At 32.4% G+C, this 18,526-nt stretch overlaps 1 protein-coding gene across 1 annotated transcript; it reads left to right on the forward strand.

The window, feature by feature from the left end:
* The first annotated feature begins 16,151 nt into the window (after positions 1-16,151).
* LOC120170780 (very-long-chain 3-oxoacyl-CoA reductase 1-like) lies at positions 16,152-18,292 on the forward strand. Its single transcript, XM_039178647.1, has 3 exons — positions 16,152-16,813; positions 17,807-17,876; positions 17,969-18,292. Exons 1-3 carry the CDS (start codon positions 16,182-16,184, stop codon positions 18,254-18,256), a joined length of 990 nt encoding a protein of 329 aa, XP_039034578.1. The 5' UTR covers positions 16,152-16,181; the 3' UTR covers positions 18,257-18,292.
* Positions 18,293-18,526: the final 234 nt, after the last annotated feature.

Consider the following 18,526-nt stretch of genomic DNA (forward strand, 5'->3'; position numbering starts at 1 on the left):
CTTCCATCCTAGCTACGGGAGCGTATGTTTCATCATAGTCTATGCCCTCTTCTTGAGTAAACCTTTGAGCAACAAGTCTAGCATTGTTTCTCATTATATTACCACTTTTATCAAGCTTATTCCGAAATACCCATCTAGTACCTACATTAGATTTATTACTAGGCCTTTCAACTAATGTCCATACTTTACTTCTCTCAAATTAATTCAACTCTTCTTGCATAGCCATAATCCAATGTTCATCATTTACTGATTCTTTAATATTTTTAGGCTCTATGCATGAGATAAATACAACATAATTACAAATATTTCTAAGAGAAGATCGAGTTATTACCCCTTTGGATGGATCACCTATTATTTCACCATCCTTGACATAGTTGTATTCCCTTGGGTAAGAGACTTTCCTTTCTTCAATGGTTGGATTCTCGAGAGGATCTTGAGTTTCCTTATCTTTCGTTTCTTCCTTTGATGATGGTTCTCCAACGTCATGTATATTTATAATGCCTACATCATCATTCACACATGAATCCTTCATCGAAAGGGGATTATCATCGAAAACAACATGTATAGACTCTTCTACAACTAAAGTTCTTTTATTAAATACTCGATAAGCTTTAGAATTTAAGGAATAACCCAGAAAAATTCCTTCATCACTTTTAACATCAAATTTGCCAAGATTGTCCTTATCGTTGTTTAAAACAAAACATTTAAATCAAAAAGGATGAAAATAGCTAATGTTAGGCTTTTTATTTTTAAAAAGTTCATATGGAGTTTTCTTCAAAATAGGCCTAGTCATTACTCGATTAATAACATAACAAGCGGTATTTGTGGCTTTCGCCCAAAATATTTTGGCAAATTGTTTTCACAAAGTATGGTTCTAGCCATTTCTTCTAAAGTTCGATTTTTCCTCTCAACAAGTCCATTTTGTTGAGGAGTTCTAGGTGCTGAAAAATTATGGTTAATACCATTAGAATTACAAAATTCAGTAAATCCAATATTTTCAAATTCAGTTCCATGATCACTCCTAACACTAGTTATAGAGTAACCTTTTTCGTTTTGGATTACTTTTGAAAACGTGATGAATTTTTCTAATGCTTCATCTTTAGTATTTAAGAATAGAACCCAAGTATATCTAGAATAGTCATCTACCAAGACAAATGCATATTTTTTTCCACTCAAGCTAGTAGTTCTAGATGGCCTAAAAAGATCTAAATGGATCAATTGTAATACTCTACTAGTGGATACGTCATTAATGGATTTAAAAGAAATTCACTTTTGTTTTCCTTTAGCACAAGCATCACAGATTTTATTATTATCAAATTTTAGTTTTGGAAACCCTCGAACTAAATCTCCTTGAATTAACCGTTGCAAAACGCTCATACTAGCATGTCCTAGTCTCTTATGCCATAACCAACTATCATACTCATTCTTAGCAAATAGGCATAAATTAGTCATATCTATGAAATCTAGATGCACTATATAAATGTTCCTATTCTATGGCCAACAAACATAATCCGATTAGATGTAATGTCAATGACTTTACAACCATTAATATCAAACATGACATTGAATCCTTTATCGCGCAATTGACTAATACTCAATAGATTATGCTTTAATCCATTCACATATAAAACATTCTTAATTTGTATGGAAGAGGTATTACCTATAGTGCTTATACCTTCAATGTGACCTTTTGAGTTATCACCAAAAGTCATCTCTCCTCCATTTTTGGCATTGAGCTCTATGAACCGACTTTTATCTCTGGTCATGTGTCTTGAGCATCCACTATCGAGGTACCATGAGTTTGAGTTTGTTTCCCGTGCCTTGTAGCAATGCTCCTTTTCCTACAAACATGGATTAATTTTTTTATTTTTGGTACCCAAATTCTTTTGGGTCCATATTCATTAGTTTCCAAAATCCTAGTCCCCTTAGGTATCCATTTGTGTAGGATATCCTTATCTTTAGTAGTAATGAGTTCTTTAGGAACCCATATACTTCTAACGATTTTTCCATTAGAGATTCTTCAGGGACCTCTATGATTATAGTTTCTAAAACTTTTTCTAACAAAGTTGGTTTTTGAATTTTCTCATTTTTCAAAATGTTTTGATCCAACTTTATCAAAAGAAGCTTTAAGATCGTCAATTTCCTTTTGATGATCATCATTGACTCTTGAAAGTAAATTTTACAAATCAGTATTTTTTTTTCAAACTCTTCTAGTTTGATTTGTAAATCTTTGATTTTACTTTCAAGATCGTTATTGGTCTTGGATATGAGATTATTTTCATTTTTCAATTTTGAAATATCATTTTTTTTCATTTTAAAAACAATTTCTCATAATCCAAAGTCAACCCATTATATTCCTCTAATAACTCATCATAAGATAAATCATCTAAATCAAATGAGTTAGAGGTTACCTTAGAATCTTCCCCAAATACTATCAAGCACAAGTTTGCTACTTCTTGTTCCTCTTCATCAAATCCTTCTTCATCGCTCCATGTAGCCATGTGAGCCTTGTGCTTATTCTTTGATTGACTTTTTCTCTTTAATTGTGGGCAATCATATTTAACATGCCCCAGTTTTTTGCATTCATAGCAAATGATTGGGTCCTTTTTCTTTTGGTTCATTCTTGAAGCCTTCATTTCATTTGAATTTTCTTCATCGGTTTGGTCTCATCATTTTTCAAAACCATTTAGCAAACAATGTCATCTCCTCGTCATCGTCATCTTTATCTGAATCACTCTCATCTTTTGTTGATTTGAGAGCAACTCTCACGTTCTTCTCCTTCTCCTTTGGTGTCTTGTCAATTTTATCGAGGTTCACCTCATCTTCAAGCATCATTTCATGAGTGAGGAGGGAACCAATTAGCTCTTCAAGAGTTAAGGATTCTAGGTTCTTAGCCTCGATGATTGTCGTCTTCTTTGATTACCACGATTTTGGAAGTGAGTCAACTAACTTCCTTACAAGCTTTTCGTTTGGAATGATCTCTCTATATGATTTGAGACCATTGACAATCGTTGAGAATCTATCTGTCATAGCTTTGATATCTTCATTTGGTTTCATCATGAAATTTTCATAGCTAAGTGTTAGAAGACTAATTTTAGATTCTTTTACCTCGTCTGTGCCTTCATGGGTGACTTGTAGTTTATCACATATTTCTTTGGTGGTTGTACAAGATGAAACTCTTTTGTATTCATCTGGTCCAAGAGCACAAAATATGATATGAATGACTTTGGAGTTGAGCTGGAACATTTTTATCTCTCATTCACTTCACAATCTTGGATGAGTAAGATGCTTGATATATCTGTCTTCTACAACATTCCATGCTCTCATGTCACTTTATTGAATGAAATACACCATCTTATTCTTTCAATAGGCATAGTTAGCTCCATTTAAGAAATGAGGCTTATTGACGGGAATCGAATCGAGACCGGAGTTGAAATTTGAAGTGGAGGTCATTGATGACTTGATTATCGATGGAACTCTTCCCGAATCGAGTCAATAGGCGATTAAACCTTTAAATGAGTGAGGCTCTAATACCAATTATTGAGTTAATTGATTGATGGAATCGGTCAAGATGGGGTGAATTGGCAATTAAAATTTTGGTGGAAGCTTTTGCAGAAAATTGAACGTAATTGCATAACGATTTAAAGTAGTTCGACTTTCTCAACCAAAGTCTACGTCCACTACCTTAGCTATCCACACTAAGGATTTTCCAATAAATTCACTAATTTATTCTTTCTTTTGAGGCCAAAGAGATAATCTTACAACTCCCTCAAGAATATATCTCAATTCTTGAGAACACTTTTTCTCAAAGAGAATATTACAAATTTGTAAACTTACAAGGAAATCCTCACAAGGTAGATTGTTTGAACAATTCTAGAACAAAGAAAGAACACTCAAGAATAATACAATTGAGCACAATAAGTGTTCTTGAAAGAAAAAATGAATATTGAATGAAATAGGCTTGAAAATGCTCAAACTTGAGGTTTGATTATTCTCTCTTGATTTTTGTTGATTGTTGTTTCTTGTTATTGATCAATGGCTTCTAAGCTTGTTTAAATACTCCTTCAATTGATTCTGAACGTTGGGGATGATTAGTGGAGTCAATGGAGCCGTTTTAGTGTGAAATCAATTAATAAAACAGCTTGGAGCGTGGGGGGAATCGGTACCTCCTCATAGGGAATCGATTCCCTAAGTGTAAAATTCAAACATTTCAACCGTTAAACAAGAGGGAATCGGTACCCTCTTGGGGGGAATCAGTTCCCTCCGAGCATTCTGTTTTTCTCAGAGTCAAACCATTCAAGGGGAATCGGTTCCCTCTGGACAATCTGGAATTTTTGGTTTTGAAACGGTTTGAAATACTTTGTAAAATTGTTTTGAAATTATTTTAGGATTAAAAACTTAATTTTACACTTGAGTAAGGATTAAAAATGACATTTGAAAGATTTGGAGTAATATTTTGATATTCGAATAATTATATCGAATATACTTAGAAAATCTTTTGGAAAATCTTAAAATTCATTTAACTTAATTTGTTATATAGAAATATCAAAATGTTTTCAACAACCTCAAGAGAAGACAAAACTTGTGCCAATAGTGAGCAAGGGGTGATTACTGAAGTCCAGACTGCTCAAACCAATAAGGTCTTAACCTGTCCTAAAGGTAAGCATTAATGCATTATTATTTGTAATCAATAAGCTTAATTCTCAGTATTATTGGAAACGTTCTTTAATAAAATGTAAGTTCCACTGTCAATATGCTTTTTGTTCCTAATATTTTATGTGTTGTTAATTAGTTCCCTTTGTTTGGGGCTCTATTGCTATCCTTTTAAATGATCTATGAATTTCTTATTTTTGCCTTTATGATATCCTTTGTGTATTCTATTTTTCATGCATATAGCATCGCAAGCCTATTTCAAAGTTAAATTACTATTAATGGTCTATTCCCGAGGACATTTAGCTTATATGTGACTTATGTGGTTACCAACTGATCGATATATAAGGTAGTAATCTAATTTGCTAAATCAGTACGATTGAGTAATTCATGTTTCCATACATTATGCATTATTGTTTGTCTTTCCCACCTTATTAGAGTTTTATGTGCCAAGGTAGGTATTTGAGTTGTATTATATTTCCCGTTTAGAAGTTGTGAATTAAGCATGCCGATAAACATCTCAAGTATCAAATCCGTTGTTCTTTTCTTGAGGTAGAGTTAATTGAATTATTTTGATTCTTAGTTTTGACATAATTGGACTGCTTAGCGTTGTACTATTCTTGTTCCTTATCACTTCATTTTCAATTTTCTTTTACAGATATACAATGAGCAAATAACATATTTATTGGATCCAAATCAAAGAAACCTACAGGTAGAATGGATTATTATTTAACTTTTCAGTTTCCAAATAAATGATGTTTTGTAACTTTTCTATATATTGGTAATTGTTGATAAAACTTAGATGGTGTTTTATTGGTTTTATGACTTAATTGGGTAAATCCAGAGAAACATTGTGGATTTTGTGCTATAATCCTTCTGATACACCAAAAAAAAAGCTGATTTTTGGCTTTTTGATGGACTGTACATGGATGCTTAAGTTCTCTCGATCTAACCTAGATATCAAGATATGTGTGTTATTTGTTAGAGATGAGATTTATCTAAATTCACTTAGACCATGAAAGTTTAGTTGAATAGCCTCCTTTGTTTGATTGATTAAGGATGTTCAGAGTTCAAACCCACTATGTTACTCCTTATAATCATTGGAATCTATAACTAATTTTGGTAAATGGATATCAATCACCTTTTCTTCTCAGCGAAATAGAATTCAGTAGCACGTTTGTTGCAAGTTTGAATGAAAATCATCATTATAATCGAGAAGGATGGGCTAATTACCCATATATAAATAGAAATATCCCCTTAAATAACAGTGTAACTGTGAGAAATGAAAAGTATATCTTTTAAAGCTTAAGATACATTTACCACAAATTTACTTGATTTTTCGTTCTTTTCATATTACTTAGTGATGAGTGATGACTTGATAACCATAAATGAAAATGTTTGCTCTTTACAAATGTTTGGACTACTTTATGTTCTCACCTGAAGATAGTTGATGCTTGATTAATATATGCAAAGTATTAATTCATATATGTCATCAGCAGTTGGTTCAAATAAGGAGTGGAAACCAAAGGTGATCAGCTCTAATTTTGGTAAGGGTTCGGGAACAAATGGTGCATCTGATGTTCCTACTAGTTCAGTTGAAGCCAATGCTCATTCACAGATTGTTTCAAGAGTTCTCGACTCTGAAGAAGCAACTTCAAAATTACAGAAAAATCTAGAGGAGTTGCATCTCCCGCAACGTCGACATGTTTGATATTCGCAAAGAATGAGTATCTTATGTGGAAAACTTTATTATGCCGTGATATTTTGTATCGACATATGATTATAATATTTTTTATAACTTAATGTTAATATATTGTATGCAAATGGATTGCTTATATATAATATGATATATATATTTAGTATTGTGAGGCATTAAATGTGATTTAGTTTGATTATTTGTCAATCTACAATATATATATATATAATTTACGAGATACAATCACGACACACGAATGTGTGTCATCTTTTCTAATGATGTGTGCTTCAATGACACGCAATGTAAGTCATAAATGTGTGTCATAAATTTATGACACACAAATGTGTGTCGTCTTCATTTATGACGGGGGATTCAATGACGCGCAATGAGCGTCATAAATGCACGTTATAAATGAGTGTCATAAACGCACGTCATAAATTCATGACGCACAATTGCGTGTCATCTGAGATTCATGTCGGTGGCTTCAACGACAGGCATTTGTGTGTCATCCGCACCCATAGCTGACGCGTAATGCGCGTCATTAAAGGGGTTTTTTTCTAGTAGTGTAAATAGGTTAAGTGGGGTAAGTAACTAGAAAATAAAAATCAAGAAGTTTCTCATCTTCTACATTACTGTCGTGGTTTTCTAAGATAAGAGAGAAAATCTTCTTTTGATTTTTCAAGTCATTTGGTTAAGAATTTTAATGAAGTCATGAAATACAAAAGTGATCTACATGAGATTTTGTATAATTCGGTACCATTTATCCATGGTTTTCTCACTTGTATGTTGGGTTTTGGAAGATATTAAGTTTTAGGGTTATGTTGTTTTGTGAGGTATAAGGCTTGAATATGAAGGATTAAGTGTTTCTTTATAATTTCTATGTTTGAAAGATGATGAAAACCCATTGAAAATGGATTATATTAGGTTTGGCCAAAGAGGGATGTTATGGAACTTGGTTTAAAATTGAGTTTTGATTTTGAAATTAGAAACGGATGTAGTATGTTGAAATAAGTTGTTTGAAGTTTGAAATCTAAAGTTAAATGAATGATTAACGTTCTAGCTCCATTTTATTGGTTAAATTCTTTGCTTTTGCACATACGTATGGTAAGGTACTAATATGTTCTTTGCATTGTATGTGTTTGGTGATTGATGTTTGTATAGAATCCGAACAAAATCGAGATCAAAACAAGCTTAAAGCAAAGGAAAACGTAAATGAGTAGAGTTTACAGCGTTTTTTAAGTTTACTAGTGAGACATATCAGGTGAGTGTAGTTAAATGTTTTTGATATTATATATGAAGGAAGGCTTGTGATATGTCAACCATGAATGTTTTAAAAATGAAATTTTTTGATTTATATTATGAAGTTTTTATAATATTTTTATCAATGAAACTTAAATATATTTTTGGGTATAAAATGCCCACTGCACTAAGATATGATAATTTTGATATATCTATCGAATGAAATATGATTTTGAATGCCCATTGTATGTACATTGAGAGTTCTTGATATAGTTGGCATGCCATAAAGTACTAGCAGCTACATTGAGTACATAGTAGACTGACGATGGTACTATTGTACTCTCAAGAATACAATACAAAGTAGACTGACGATGGTACTATGGTATTCCTGATTATTGGTACATGGATACAGTGTTTATAGTATCTTGTACATTGACTGGCACTAAAAGTACATCTCACTAGCTGACACTAAAAGAGCATCTTATTGACTTGTGAACGTTGCATTCTCGTTTATTTACTCTAGGTAATGGCTTAAAAAAATTAAATATATGTATATATAGTTAACTGATGAATTTTAAAAGTAAATCTTTCATTGATTATAATTGATTTGGCTTGAAATGTTTTATATTTGAATTGATGATTTTCAGGTGATACTTGATATGAAATTACTTTAATACAAGTCAATGTTCTAATTATCGTATATTATTATATGATATCTTTTGTTATATCATTATAAGATACATTTTTTATTATTATTTTTTATATCTTATATTTTTAGTAATGCATAAGTGTATACTTAACGTGTGATGATTTCACACGTAGGTAAAAGACATCGGTTGGAGTGAGGAGATTTTTTGGCATCTATCTATCTATCAAGGACTATGTCTTCAGTATCAATAATAACATCTTTTCGATGTGTTTTGATTTTTAGTTGGCATGTATATAATGATATTTTGGTTTAAACTATTTTAAATGGGTTTATAATAGTTTATACTAGTTATAGTTTTAAACTGCTAAGTTTGCTACTTGTTAAAGGACTCGATTTTAAATATAAAAAAATTAAAATTGTGTTTTATATGATTATATTTTATTATGGTTTAACGTTTCGAAATAAATGATGTCAAATAAATAAATTTTTACTGATTTTCTTTAAGGATACATTCTATAATTTCTTGTAACATCTCCGAGTTGTATTCAGTGACAGATATGGGAAGGAGATGTTACACAATACCTGAAAGATGACCCTAATGGGTTGTTTGGTTCGGGTATGTGGGATTCCCATGGGAATGGAATCCATATTCCCCTGTTTGGTTGGCCGGTAATCTCATTCCCGATAATGTAAGATTACCAACAGTGGATTTTTTAGGGTATATTACCGGGAATGTCATTACCTCTTTTCCCTTAGGTATTGTTGGATTATCAACGTTTTAGACTAAAATGCCCTTAAAAAATTTCTTTCAAAAATATATATTTCTTCTGTCATTGAATAATAAAAATTCTACGAATATTAAATTACAAATTTATCCTTAAACTATTTTATATTTACAAAAAAAATTATAATTAAAATTTTATATGAAGTTCAGGGGTTAAAATAAAATTTTAGTCTTTCATTAAACATTTTTATATTTTCAATTTTGTAAAAAATTATATAAATTTTATGAATTTAATTTTTAAAATATATATATATATATAAATATCTTATAGTAATATTATAGTAGAATTCAACTTGTTAAAAAAACAAATATATAATAAGGACAATTTGGTCAAATATACATTCCAATAATCTTTTATTCCTTTAACCAAATACGGTAATCTTACATTCCTGCTAAACCAACCAAACACAAAATACAACATTCTCAGTAATCCTATTCCCTGGTAATCTTTTATTCCCACTGATAATCTTACATTCTGTGAACCAAACGCACCCTAGAATTCATGTCGTTACAAGTGTGAGACAAATCTAAAGGCAAAAGTATAAGGACATTGGGCACCAGCAGCCACCCTCGAAATCAGTTGGGTTCTACATTCAACCCCAAAAATAAAATACTTATTAGAATGGAGGTCAAATGTTCTGCAATTTATAGAAAAATCAATGCACATTTTTATTTTTATCTACCTTTTGTTAATAGGAATTTTATTTGATAAAGCAACAACTCTCCCCGGTGGAGGGGAGATTATGGATGGATATGATGGAAGTTACAGATCCTGATGATATTCATTCCATCTAAATCTTCATTAGGAAGGAGGTTGCCTCACAATTGAAATCAGAGTTTTTAAGCACAATATGTCACATGCAGTTGATTTCAACAAACAAATATTTAGCTGGTCTACAACAATAAAAGCTCAATTTTTTCATACTTGCAGCATATAATGCATCTCTTGTTGATTAAAAAATAACAGAGCTTGCACTTCATGAGTATAATACTGCAACAAATACGACAAACCAATTTGCAACTATGGCAGCCATTTCCCAGAAGACTCGTAAAATTTAGTGGCATATCCAGAAATAGCTGATCAATAGAAAGCTTCTATCTCATGGTCGAAAAGACATCGGCAACATCATTTTGGCTGGTTCTATAGAGCGGAGAAGTTCAAAGAAACGTCGGATTTATAAGTAAAAATGCTCGAGCCACCAACTGTTTCGATGTTGGTAGAATAATTCTATTCGAGTTCGAATACGACTGTGAAGTTGAGACCCCTTTCGTCTTTGAATCTGTCACCACAAACATATCTTTCCAATAGTCTTCCATGGATGAAACAAGGGATCCATTTGCCTCCTACCTTTGACTACATACTTATTTTGGCTTTTTATTTGGAACATCATAACTCTCACCGTTTCATTTTAAGACAAAAATGCTCCAAATATTTTACCAGAGTGTCACTCTTATTCTTATTTTTCGATCATTGTAACCCTCTAATAAGTCATTTTAGGGCAAAGAGACATTTATTATTTGAGTGTTGACCGTTTGTTCACTAACGATTTTTCATCCGTAATTTCCCAAAATGAAACATTGAAACCAAAATGTTTAAAAAATAGAAGTCAAAGTGATTTTTTAATTAAAAAATAGGAGTATCTTTTATCGTGATGCTTTTTTTACCTTTAGAAAAAGAAGGTAAAATTGTTCTCATATCCTTTATTTTCTATTTTTCATTAAAAAAGAGAATTACAAAATTATTTCAACATCCCTTGATTTTTAGTTATTTTCTTATAAAAAAAAATATCACATGAAATCATAGGAGATTAGTTCCATGTGTCCCTGACACATCGTCAGGGGTTCGTGTAACCCTCTCAAACCGATGCGAGTAACCCGATCTGATCTGGAGTGTCACATTAGGGCCATCGGAGCGACCCACCGTAAAAAGAGCGGAAAATTTAAAACTTTTATTAAAACATGTAAACTCATAAAATCATTCATAAATACAAAAGTAAACTTTACCAGTATTCATAAATAAAACAGATTTTCAGACTCGTGTATAAAATAAAATACAACCTACATATCCCCTAATCACATGTATCATACTCTGCAAACAACGTCGAAAGAACTCCCTTACTGATGTCGATAGATGCACTAATACTATTCTTTTAACCTGCAATGGTGAGTAATAGAGTGAGTTTTGGGAAGCTCAGTAATACAATACTACCAGTTGATGTTACATGACATGCAGATAAATGGGAAGCCATATAATTTCCTTATTGAATCAGACGTATACCAGTTTGTGGGATAATATGGGGTTTCATTAGTAGTTCATCGAGCAGAAGCCATGAAGATAACAATTCATAGGAAGCATTCATAGTATCACGTTTTCAGGAGGTCGTATAGGATGTCTAGTGTGTTCCGATTAAAACCAATGAAAAGATATAAACCTTTTTAAAACCATACCAGAACCCTCCAACCAAACTCCATTATGCAGTTCCCTAGAACTGCGTCCATGGGGCTTACCCTAAGCACACAACAAAGGGAGCCAACCTAAGATATGCCTTGGGGCCTACCCAAGGTTATCATTAGGTTTGTAAGGTCTTATCAGCTGGATCAGGGTTGTGCCTCCATACTCTAGAATCCTATCCATATAAAAAAAATCTGGTAGAAATCAGTTTTAGCCATAAATCGTAATATTTGGACCATTATCCAGTAATATGACATAACCGTAATAATGAAATAAATCGTATAACTGATTTCCACCTGTACACCATACGTAATTCCATGATTTGAGAGCCTACCCAAGGATCACCTTAGGTCCGTAAGAAATTACCAACTTGATCAGAGTTGTACCATCAGTCTACCCATATAAGGTCCCAATAGAACAGTTCGGATATAACCCGCAAAAATAGAAAATCATAGTTCATAAACTAGTAAATTCCATGATTCCATAAATCATGAACAATTTATATTTTCTAGTGAAAACAGGAAACCCGATAACACATTTCAGGTACCATAATTCATAAACAAGTAAATTCCATGATTCCATAAATCATGAACAATTCATAGTTTCGATGAAAACCGAAATCAGATATCACATTCTATGTTGCCATGGTTCATAAATCAGTAAATCAATACTTGCTTTAAAAACTCATTTCAAAACATATAAAACCGTCATATAGTACATATGGAACACACTAGAGGATCCAAGTATTTTTCAGAGGTAATTGTAGTTATCAGTATGGATAACATGAAACTTGTGCAATTTGTCGGATTCCAGGAACGAGGTCCTATTGAAGAGAATCAATTACTAACCGATCTAATCAGACATTTAAGGTTAATACTTTAGAAGCTCACTATGTTTCATGTGCATCAGGAAAGTGTTTAGGTATGACCAGAGTGATTTGAGCTGATAAAGGAGAAACGAAGATTCAGGCACTTACCATCCATGTCAATCAATCGGATTATCGAATAACTCGAGCTGAACACTCCCAGAACTGATGACTGTCAACTAGTCAATTTATTACCCTTTCAGGATATTCACTCTTTAATACCAACAATTCTTGTCCATAAATCATCTTCAGAATCATCGTTGAACATATTTTAAGGAAGCGAACAGATATCCCAATAATCTTTATTTCCTTTCCACATTGCTACAATATCAAGAATTGTCGACGTATTTAATTCTTAGTTCTTAACTCATAGGGACTGTACATTATGCAAGTTCATTGGTATTCCTAGACTCATCCAATCACTTACTAAATTCTCAGTCATTAAGATTATTTAGTTCATTTAGTAGTCAAATCTATCCCAGTTACTTCAGAGTCTTCCCGAGTAATTCATACGCTTCTGAGTTTCATATACATGTTGTACTTCCGTTCAGTTCACTTTGGTCATATAATAAAATCTTTTTTGGTATTCGTGGTTAATTTATCTCACGAATATCCACTTCTTAGTATCGAATGTCATTTAGCGTTGAGCTGAGCTGAGTACTTCCATAATTCTCATCAATCCAAACTTGAGGAGACGAACAAGCATTCAAGTGGTACCTATGCCATTTAGGTACTGATATAGCACTAGCGTTGGTTGACTGGCTTAAGTTGCGTTCCATAACTTTTAAGAGCAATACAACATCCATGTTTATTTGAATTTCTTAATTAATCCATGACATTTACTTATTTTAGTCCATAAGGGTATTTTTATAATTCCAATATAGATCCGGAATTTAATTCGATGATTCCACCCGTGAATCAAGGTATGAGTTCTTAGGTCGCCTCTATTATCATAATCGTTCATATTTCGTTTTACTCTTTAAAGTTATTATCGTAATTTTATTCAATTTCGACAGTGTCATTACTTCGGGTAAATTAGGCTTTAAAGTATTCCAATTCCATTAAAGTTCAAAGTACTTTGCTCATTTACTCATTGAAAGTTAATTTCACCACTAAAGGAAATCTTGGTCATTTTTCAATACAAGGGCATTTTTGTAATTTATCCATAGTGCTCTTTTCCGTAATTTCATATCCAAATATTTCCAACATTTAACCTATAACAAGATTAATCAGAATTTACGCGTTTTGAGATTCATTGATTTACTGATTAAATCATTGAATTGAGGTTTAGTCTCGGTCCTTCTACCTATTTCATTTTTGAGTCGTCTGAGGCTTTTACAGTGTTCTATCCTTAATCCTATTTACGTCTGAGTCCAATGATAATTACTTACATCTAATAGACCAATAATTTCATTCATGCATTTACCAATATCAACATGTTCCATAAAGCATAAAAGGTAGTAATGTATTACCTCGATTTTCGTGCCATATTGATCGACCATTTACTCCATTTGAATTCCCTTAATCTTGAAATCAACGTCCAATAATTCCTCGATTACATATCAACAGAAATTTCAACAAAAACGGAGCTTAATTGTGAAAAACGGTTCGAATCGGGTGATAAATCAGTGAAAACAACTTATCGGGTTTGAATTTGGAGAAACGAACTTCAGAATCAAACTTAGAACGTCAAAAACATAAAATATGACTTTTTGAAAATTTTGACTTTTTTGTCAAAGTCAACGTCAGTCAACTTTCACGTCAACGGTCAACGACTCAATCGGCTTGTCTCGGTTCGGCGGCTCGGTTCGGCTCGACTTGGCAACTCGGCTCAATGGCTCACCAAGCTACCAGACAAGGCCCACTTGCAGAGGGTGACGCATGCGGAGGCCTAAGAGGTCAGAAAAATTCCATAAAAATTTCTAAAATTATTTTAATGGATTTGGAGACACTTACTAAGCTCGATTCACAATTTTGAACGGTGGAGAGCTCAATTTTAAAACATCAGAAACTTTAACTTCCTCACCCCCTCACGCGCCGCCGCTGATGGAGACAAGAAGGACACCAGTGGACTTGGAACGATGCAAAGAACACGATGGTGCGGGGGTGTCGAAATCGGGTGGCCGAATTGACCTGAATCGACGGAAAACCAATGACGATTGAGTTAAAACCGACGAAGCTTTTGGTTGAGTTTTACGGCGAACGACGCTGATTCACGACGGGATAAAGGTCGGGTTTTGTTCACCGACCGATAACGAACACGATGGTGGTTTTGGATCGACGAACGGTGGCCGGACGGTAGAGAGATCGGAGGTTAAAGTAGTTGATAGGGGGAGAGGAAATGGGAAATATTATGGGAAAACAGACGGGGAGGGGTTTATAATTCAACACATAAGAAAAATGGATAAATTCAGGAATGAGCCCCTGAATTTCCTACACTTCCTAAAATGGTCTGCCAACTTTACGATTTTACAATTTAATCCTCAATTTCTCCCAAAATATCACTTAAATTCAATACTTTATAATTTCTAAAATTTAGCCCCTAAATTGGGGTATGACAGTTCGAATCCTGATGTTTGCGAATGGAGTAAATTGGGTTGAGAGAGTCGCCTTCACCTCTACAGTACCGGTGATTAATTAAAAAAAATAAGACAATCATTTAAAATTACATGGACCACATTTTAACAAACTATAAGAAATATTTGTACCATTAACCCTTAATCCACAAAACTAACAAGAAATAACAACTCTCCACCTTCAGTAAAATTATAACTTACCATTTAGGCTCTTAATGTCCATTTGTTACTGATTTTGTTCGCATAATCCTCCATAGAAGTTTGATTTTATTTCATTCTAAAGGTAATGAACTCATATTAAATTACTCGGATATTTTTAAATAATTTTAACCTTAAATCAATCAAATATATATCATTATTCAAGAGTTACGAACTTAAAATATATTTTTAACTAGAATTTATTAAAAGCATAAGCTACCTCTAATATTATAGTTTTGATTAGTCAAATTCTATGACACGATAGATGACCAACTAACATTTAATTTAACCCAAAACATTCATCATCAAGATCTATGACATGAATGACTTGTCAAATTCTGCTTAGTTAAAAATCTTAAATTTGCAGGATGGATAACTTTTAAATTGTGGTATAGATTTTGTATCGAGCACAACTCTCATTCAAATGTTTACGTATGATAATTTTAATATACAGTTAAAAAATGTTATTTATTTTATTATTATTTAAATAACAATATGCCATTGGATATATAAAGTTATAAACTAGTCGTTGTCGATCACTATTTCTTCCATTTCTAACCTGTTGCACGGTAAAGAAAATTTAATACTATTATAGTTGCGGATGGATATAGATTAGATTGAGTCAAGTCTTTTGTTAGCTCTATGAGATAAAAATATATATTTTATTTAAGATGATTTTATTTAATTCGAAATCCAATTTATTGTTTTAGATAAAATTAATATGTGATTTAACTTGATTTGACACATATTTATAAAAAAATATTAATTTAATTGAATAAAATAAAGATTTATTTAAATATTTATAGAGAGAGAGTGATATTATTGTAATTATATTTAAATATATAAAATATACGTACAATATTTTTTTGAATTGGATCAAATATTTTTTATCTTAAATTCAAACTCAATTTAAACCTGAATTTTTTAAAATATATATATATATATATCTTAATTAAATTAGGTCGAAACCTATCAATTTCAAGTATTATCGTTTAAACATCTAAATAAGTATCTATTATTCGGAAAACAGGGACCACAATAATCACTTGGTGCTTCCACTTTCCAGCATCAAATGGCAAGCCAGACCCCTGGTTTCATGGTGATCTTCGTCATCAGTTCACTAGGTTTCATCACCCTTTGTAAACCAGTTCTCGGCTTCATAAAATGGGTGTGGGTCATGTTCGTCAGGCCACCAAAGAACCTCCGACATCACTACGGTTCATGGGCTATAGTCACCGGCTGCACCGATGGGATCGGGAAAGCCCTGGCGTTTCAACTGGCGTCCCACGGTCTAAATCTACTCTTGGTGGGACGAAACCATTTGAAACTCGAAGCCACCGCCGACGCCATACGTGAAAGATTTGGCGAACAAGTAGAGACCAGAAACGTCGTTGTCGACTTAGCAGAAACCAGCGGCGAAGATATATTGAAGACGATGGAGGGCGTTATTGAAGGGCTGGACATCGGAGTTCTTGTGAACAACGCCGGCTTGGCATATGAAGGTGCGAAGTTTTTCCACGAGGTGGAGTCGGAGGTGGTGGAGAGTATTATAAAGGTGAATGTAGAGGCGGCGACTTGGATTACTAAAGCGGTGGTTCCGATTATGGCGAAGAAAAAGAAAGGTGCAATCGTCAACATCGGCTCTGGTTCTTACGGTGGCTTCTGTTCTTACCCTTTATACACCATTTATGCTGCTTCAAAAGCGTAAGTTTCTCCTCCCTCTTCGACTATTTTTAGGGTTTTAATCATCAGTTTGGCATACCATGATTAAAGTGTCAATTTATATTAATCATAAAATAAAAATTTAAAACATAATTAAATCATAAACTTTAAATATTAAATAATACTAAAATAGAAAGATTATTTTAACTTATCAGATAATCTCTCTCTCTCTCTATGTTTAGTTTCAATTGTAATTAGGCCGTGAAATGGAAGTAGGAAATAATTATAAAATATATTAAATTAAAATTATTATATTTATTCTAAAAATAAAAATTTTATATATATATTGATTAAACTAAGGTAATTAAAATTAGTATTTGTTCTAAGCATTGTCAATCAATTGAGAATGAAAGTTCATTCACCCTTGCAGTCGCTGATGCTCGAACTCATGACCTCTAAAAATAACAATGATTCTTTTAACTACTAGAATAAGTTGATTCATACAAATAATATTAAAATTATATTTATTTTGAATGTTAAAGTAAATTATTTCATATTAAATCATAATTAAAATTATAAATTATGATATTTTTATATAAAAATTATTTTTATAATATATTTACTTTTTTATAATTATGTCTATTTGTTTGTATTAAACAATATATATTTTTATAAAACTCAAAGATGACCAGTGCAGTGAAAACCCATATACACGAGGGATCATTCGATACTCTCGAAGCTGTATATGTGAATAACGTGCGAAAGATTAGTATATTATCGATTACCGTGTGAATTCACAAGTAAAATTAGGATGGTAATAAATATTCGGGTAAACAATACTTTTAATACTTCAATTATCACTTTTATTCCATTTTGGTCACTCAATTAATTTTTTTTAAATCATATCTAATATTACATTTTGGTTTCATTTTTATTATTAGCTTGGATAACATACAATAATTAAAGCTTTGCCTTTTAAACAATTAACGAAACTTGGAGAAGAATTTAAAGAGGAAGTTTGGAATTCTGGCACAGATACCTTACAATGTTTTCAAGAAGCATCAACATGGAATACAAGAAAACTGGAATCCATATTCAATGTCAGGTAAACCTCTCTCTCTCTCTATATATATATATATATATACTTTGAAGAAGAAGAAGAAATGCAGAATTTGATGAGGTTTTTGAAAATGGTAGATTCCATTGTTTGTTGCCACGAAAATGACGAAATTCAGGCGATCTTCGTTGTTCATCCCATCAGCCGAGACGTTTAGCAAAGCAAGCATACGGTGGATAGGTTACGGGGAGCATCTGTGTGTACCTTATTGGCCACATTCTTTGCAGCGTTTGCTGTTGAAATTGTTGCCGGATAGCTTCAAGGATCGTTGTGTTTTCCTTTACTTTCTGGGGATGCGGAAGAGAATGATGATGAGAGATTCTCGGAAACTAAGACCAAACATCAACCACAACCACACAAATACTTGAGTTATTGGTCCCATGTAGGTTTTAATACGAGGAGATATATTTTAAGTGATATGTCATTTTCGTTTAACTTCACTGGATTTCTATCATATTTATCTATTAGACATATTGGTTTGATCAAATTACGATGGATATAATCAAATCAATTTTTTTATAAATATTATTTTATATTTTAAATTGATGTTGTATCATTATCTTCATGGATGAATCGAGGAGACGGTCAAGGTAGTGACACCCTAAAAATTTTAAATATCATTTATTTTAAATATTTTT

This window comes from Hibiscus syriacus, unplaced genomic scaffold, assembly GCF_006381635.1.
Source record: "Hibiscus syriacus cultivar Baekdansim isolate YM2019G1 unplaced genomic scaffold, ASM638163v2 tig00003041_pilon, whole genome shotgun sequence".
In the NCBI taxonomy this organism is placed as follows: Eukaryota; Viridiplantae; Streptophyta; class Magnoliopsida; order Malvales; family Malvaceae; genus Hibiscus; species Hibiscus syriacus.

What these genes read in the sequence shown, in the direction of transcription:
- LOC120170780 (XM_039178647.1), top strand. Translation starts at nt 16,182, where the DNA reads ATGGCAAGCCAGACCCCTGGTTTCATGGTGATCTTCGTCATCAGTTCA. An exon ending in ATTTATGCTGCTTCAAAAGC is followed by an intron (nt 16,814 to 17,806) that starts GTAAGTTTCTCC and finishes ATTCTGGCACAG; the next exon opens with ATACCTTACAATGTTTTCAA. An exon ending in GAATCCATATTCAATGTCAG is followed by an intron (nt 17,877 to 17,968) that starts GTAAACCTCTCT and finishes TGAAAATGGTAG; the next exon opens with ATTCCATTGTTTGTTGCCAC.